The 6,003-nt window shown below is 32.7% G+C and overlaps 1 protein-coding gene across 1 annotated transcript; it reads right to left on the bottom strand.

The window, feature by feature from the left end:
• Nucleotides 1-759: 759 nt before the first annotated feature.
• Nucleotides 760-5,274, bottom strand: LOC149169510 (actin-like). Its single transcript, XM_089427111.1, has 4 exons — nt 5,086-5,274; nt 3,530-3,923; nt 2,175-2,791; nt 760-1,141 (listed from the first exon to the last, which is right to left on the bottom strand). Exons 1-4 carry the CDS (start codon nt 5,143-5,145, stop codon nt 1,076-1,078), a joined length of 1,137 nt encoding a protein of 378 aa, XP_089283237.1. The 5' UTR covers nt 5,146-5,274; the 3' UTR covers nt 760-1,075.
• Between the last annotated feature and the right edge of the window lie 729 nt (nt 5,275-6,003).

Raw genomic sequence — 6,003 nt, 5'->3', positions numbered from 1 at the left:
CATCTTTTAATATATATTTATGTTTTTACATAGTTTGATATTGACAAGGTTTAATATTCATTTATTTTTATTATGAATAGTATAAACATATAACCCTCAATATGAATTAGATTGTGGACATTCATAATAGAGAAATCCCTGATTTTCCATGTTAGAAGTCTCCTGTAAAATTTTGTATTACATAAGTTTTATCTTTGTACCATTTTGTAAGTATGAAAAAATAAAAAAACTTAACTCTTATATATCAAAACTTTCAATACATTTCTCAAATAAAGTCTAAACCATAAAATAAAAAGTTTAAATTTTTGTATTATCATTATTATTTTATAGGTGTATTGGAAAATTATAATCCAAAATTTAAATAAAAACCACTAAACATGATTTTTTTAGATTATTACTTATTTTGTGTTTTGAATTATATTTCGAAAATCAAATTTAAATAAAGATAAATATTTTTTTAATTATAAAATTTAAAACAATTCAATTACAATAATTGCATCATCTCACACAACATTTAATATTACTAGCAATGTAAATATCAATAATCATTCTTATAATAAAAAATAAATAAGCAAAAACGACTTTAATGTCTTTTATTTTACATTAAAAACTGAAATATAAATTATTATTTGAAATCCATACACCACGCCCCACCCAACATCCAAGACTGCAAAGCAATGTAAATATTAACAATCATCATAATACAGGAAACAATAAGAAAAGCAACTTTAATTCTGCGTTGGAAAATGAAATAAGATGATGTCAGTTACAGTGCCACAACCACTCTTATTACAGTTAGGACGAGGGCAGATTATTTCCAAATGGAGGAAATTAATTTATTCACATGATTCAACTTAGAACAAGGGCAGATTATTTCCAAATGGAGGAAATTATTTTATTCACATGCCAGAGGTTGTCTGACAAACAACAATACTGAGAATCAAGAATTCCCATGCTTGCAAAATGAAGAGGGCAGACACTTATGATACATGGAATACCCTATTGGAACAGCTCATTCAACTGCCTTTTGTCATACAAATGGTCAGAGCTCCAAAAATATTGCTTCTCAACGGATCTAAAAGCACTTCTGATGCACCAGAGAAGGGCCAGTCTCTTGGTACTCCTCTTTCGTAATCCACATCTGCAAAATGTGAAATTGATTATTAAATCAAATATTTTTATCACAGTGAGTCATTTGAGGTTTTGTAATGGTAGATATGGGAAATATTTTGAAATTGATCTATTTTAATTTATAGACTAAATAGCTTTTAATCTGGCAATACAATTTCAAAACTTTTTTAATGTTTAAAATACATTTTTGAATGTATAAATAGATTCAGCGCAGTGAAAACCTTGGGGCATGTAGATAAAACAATTTAAACTCAAGTTTTTAAAAATCTGTCAGATTTTGATTAAAATTAACCAGAAAAATGGTTGTGAAAAAAATCATTACAGCAGCTTTTGAAATTTGGTGGATAAGAGTGAAACTAATTTTTTTTATATTCACTCCCTACTCTTCTCAATCAAATTTCAAAATATTAACAATTTAAACTCAAGTTTTTAAAAATTTGTCAGATTTTGATTAAAATTAACCAGAAAAATGATTATGAAAAAAATCATTGCGGCAGCTTTTGAAATTTGGTGGATAGGAGTGAAACTAATTTTTTTTTATATTCACTCAGTACTCTTCTCAATCAAATTTCAAAATATTTCCAAAACTAGTCGTAGACATTAAAAACAAAAAAAAATTAATGTTCAATATAGGCATAGTCTAATTTATAGAAAGAATGATATTTTTAAAGCATTTTTATGATTTTTTTCTCAATCAAATTTCAAAATATTTCCAAAACTAGTTGTAGACATTAAAAACAAAAAAAAATTAATGTTCAATATAGGCATAGTCTAATTTATAGAAAAAATGATATTTTTAAAGCATTTTTATGATTTTTTTCTGATTAATTTTAATTAAAACCAGAGATTTGTCAGGATACTATTTCTATTTATACATTCAAAATATATATTTTAAACCATAAAAACTTACCATCTTAATTACAATAAAAAATCACCACCTTAATTGAAATTGCATTGTAAATTACAATGGGAAAAACTATTTTTCTGCCCCCACTGCTAATGATTCACTTACCAGTGGGAAAGTGGAGAAATGAGTTACTTACCCGTTGGAAAGTGGAGAGGGATGCCAAGATGGAACCACCGATCCATACACTGTACTTTCTCTCTGGAGGGGCAATCACTTTGATCTTAACAGCTGAGGTGGGACGTAGAGCGGTGAGTTCCTTGGCAAGACGGTCGGCAAAGCCAGGGAACATAGTTGTGCCTCCACTCAGGACTACGTTTCCATACAAGTCCTTTCTGATGTCAATGTCACATTTTCTAATAGACCTGTAAATGGATTCATGAATGCCCGAAGCTTCCATCCCAATGATGCTTGGGTTGAATAGCACCTCGGGACACCTGAATCTTTCTTCTCCAATTGTGATTACTTGCCCATCTGGGAGCTCGTAGGATCTCTCCAAAATGGAGCACTCGCTTGCAGTGAGCATTTCCTCTTCCAAGTCCATGGCAACATATGCCAGCTTCTCTTTGATGTCTCTCACAATTTCTTGCTCTGCAGAGGTTGTGAATGAGTAGCCTCTCTCCATCAACAGCTTGGTCATTGCATCTGTCAGATCCCTGCCGGCCAAGTCCAGCCTGTAAATGGCGTGTGGAAGAGCGTAGCCTTCATAGATTGGGACAATATGTGTCACTCCGTCTCCAGAATCCAACACAATTCCTGAAACATTTCACAACGCAAATCTTGAAGTCAATGGATACCCAAAAGAATAATGACTTCACAGTGATGCATCATCTTCAAAATTGACATAATATTTACACAAAATCCTCTGTTTTTGAGTTCTCTTTGCATAAATCAATTTAGCTGTGTAAAAATCCTCTGTTTTTGAGTTCTCTTTGCATAAATCAATTTAGCTGTGTAAAAATCCTCTGTTTTCGAGGTCTCTTTGCATAAATCAATTTAGCTGTGTAAAATCCTCTGTTTTTTTAGTTCTCTTTGCCTAAATCAATTTAACACCTTGAAAAGGAAAGGAAAAATGTTCCCAGGGAAATGTGAATGGAACTTTAACAAATATGTTGCATTTTGTATGAGAAAAAGGGAAAGGAAAATTGATTGATAATTTTCTGGAGTGAATTGTGTGCATTAGTTTGAAATCTTTAAGAACAATGCACATTGTAACTATTATCCAGAAAACAGATATCTTATACTTTGTAAGAAAAACAAATTTATTGATAATTTTATGGAGTGAATTGTGTGCGTAGTTGAAAATGTTTAAGAAAAGGTTTCTGAGTAACATTCCACCCATCGAAAAAACAAACAAATTGAAACAGGGTTTAATTCTCATACTGGTAGGAAGGTACATTTTATAAGAAAAACAAATTAATTGATAATTTTTTTGAAAACGCTCCACCCATCAATAAAAAACAAACAAACTAAAACAGGTTTTAATTTTCATACCTGTAGTTCGCCCACTCGCATATAGTGAAAGCACAGCCTGTATGGCAATATATGTTGCAGGAGTATTGAATGTCTCAAACATGATTTCCACCATTTTCTCCCTATTCTTCTTAGGATTGAGAGGAGCTTCGGTCAGAAGAATGGGATGATCTTCGGGAGAAACACGAAGCTCGTTATCAAACGTATAATGCCAGACCTTCTCCATATCCTCCCAATTCGTGACAATCCCATGCCTCACAGGATAGTTCAATGTGAGGACTCCTCTTTTGGACTGAGCTTCATCACCAACATACACTTCCTTGTGCTCCATTCCCACCATAACCGCCCTGCTTCTTGGCCGACCCACAATGCTCGGGAAAACAGCTTTGGGGGCGTCGTCTCCGGCGAAGCCAGCCTGCAATGAAAAGAGAAATAAATCAAATCTTCAAAGCAATTTTCCTGTATTTGGGGATTGATTTTCAATGGGAGTTGTTTTTAGTGTGATTTTTTTTAGTTTTTGGTGTCAGAATTTGGTGGAAAAAATTGGCATGAAATTTTGATTTGTGTTATTTAAACTAGTTTTTTTATTGTAATATGGATTCAGTACCCTAAAAAATTTCTAGGGCACTTCTATTGTGCAAGGGTTACCCATCAAAGTTGTGATTTCAATGAATTTTTGCCTGATTTTAGAGAAATTAGATAGGAAAAATCCACCTGAAAAACTTCCAAAAAGTCCCAACCAAAGACAACTCTTTTTCAATAATCTAAAATTGTGCCAAAAACTTGCTTCTGAAAAATCCGGTAGTCTAATTTATTTATTTTTTGCTTTTAGGCAGATTTTTGGTTAAATCTGGTCTGAATTTTTTGGCTGATTTTTGGTTAAATATGGTCTGAATTTTTAAAACCAGGTTATAGTGGGCAAGTTGTGGAATTTGGAGTGGGCCAAGTGTCTTTGATGATACTGAATCCATTTCTAGTGTTAAAATGGTAATTGAAACATTGACAATTTAAGATTTTACAATCTAAAAATTGCCAGATTCTGGAAAAAAAATTATTCCAGTCAGATTTTAAGAAAAAAAATATTATTCCAGAACTTGGCCATTTACTTTTTTTAATATTTTTCTTAATTTAAAAAAAAAATATTTTTAAAAACTTGAGTTTGAGTTTAAATTTTCAGATCTCAAAATGCTCCCTGACTTTTTCATAAAACTGTTTCATTATACATTCAAAAATGTTTTACCTTTGCTTCAATGGTCATTTCTTCTGACTTAAACTATAGAAAAATAGTAAATGTCCAGAAATTCTAATTCTAATTCTAATTCTAATGAGAAAGTGAATGGGAAAGTGAAGGAAATTAAAGAAATTTGTATTACACGTTTTAAATACTCTGAAAGTCAGGGCTTTACTATAGGTTTAGCATTTTCAGCGTTATAGGACGAAATTTCTGCAGCAGAAAAGGACTGCAGTTTGATGAATGAACATTCTATTGATAAAGGAAATTAGTACCATAGCAAGAATAAAGCCAGAGCTTGATACTTGATGTAAATTTTCAAGTGACATGAACCGTTTTACATTACCTTCACTGTGCCCGATCCATTGTCGCAAACAATTGCCGGAACATCTTCTAATTCTGCCATTTTCGAAAGAATCCGCAGCACAGTTCTTCGTACCTGTCCTGCAATCAAATCTGAAATTATAGAAGTGAAAGATTTACGCTGCCCCCCGGGTTTCTCGAGAGCAGAAGCTGAAAATTTGAAACACGAGAAGCAAAATAAAGATACAAAAATGTCTAGTCAAGTCGGAACATTTATAAGGGGGATATAAAGCAGCGATGCTTGCAAAAATAAAGTTTGATTAAATAAACGGTAAGGAATAATTGCAGAGGAAGAAGCTGGCAGATACCGTCGGAAAGATAAAGCCTTTCGTTTAAAGGAAATGGGGCGATGAAAGGAATAAAGGTGGAGCAGAAATTCTTGACCTACAGAACTCGATTTTGGTCATAACAGGGAGAAAAAGCAGGGCGCAATCTGTATTCCATTAGCGTTGATGGCTTTAATGAATGCCACAGTACTTCAGTGGAATCGGAGTATAATAACACAGTTTGGTTGAATCGCTGAAGATGAGATAGAATGATATTTTCCAGTTATTTGTTTCAGAGACATTGGTTGGTGGTGAGAAATCCTGATTCAAATAATGGGGTACATGAATCGACATATCGACATCAATGAAGGATATAAAGCTCAAATATTCAAACAAATGCATGATATACAGAGGCTTCCATGAAGAGATCAATGCGAATCACGGTTCAAACCTCTCACTCTTTCACTTTCCATCTGCAACAGGATTACATTGAACGATAATAATTTATGAATTTAGTTGGCCTCACTTGTCACCTTAACCTACTTCCACATCAGGAACTTTTGAGTTTCATTTTAAAAGGATTACAAAAATGCCCAAGGTCAAAACTCATTTGAGACAACAGAAAGCTACAGTAA

The sequence above is a fragment of the Pinus tabuliformis genome, chromosome 4_2 (assembly GCF_031772625.1).
Source record: "Pinus tabuliformis cultivar Carrire ecotype Pingquan chromosome 4_2, CPIR1, whole genome shotgun sequence".
NCBI classification, from domain to species: Eukaryota; Viridiplantae; Streptophyta; class Pinopsida; order Pinales; family Pinaceae; genus Pinus; species Pinus tabuliformis.
The sequence above is the reverse complement of the archived record's forward strand: the minus strand, read 5'-3'. Positions and strand labels throughout refer to the sequence as shown.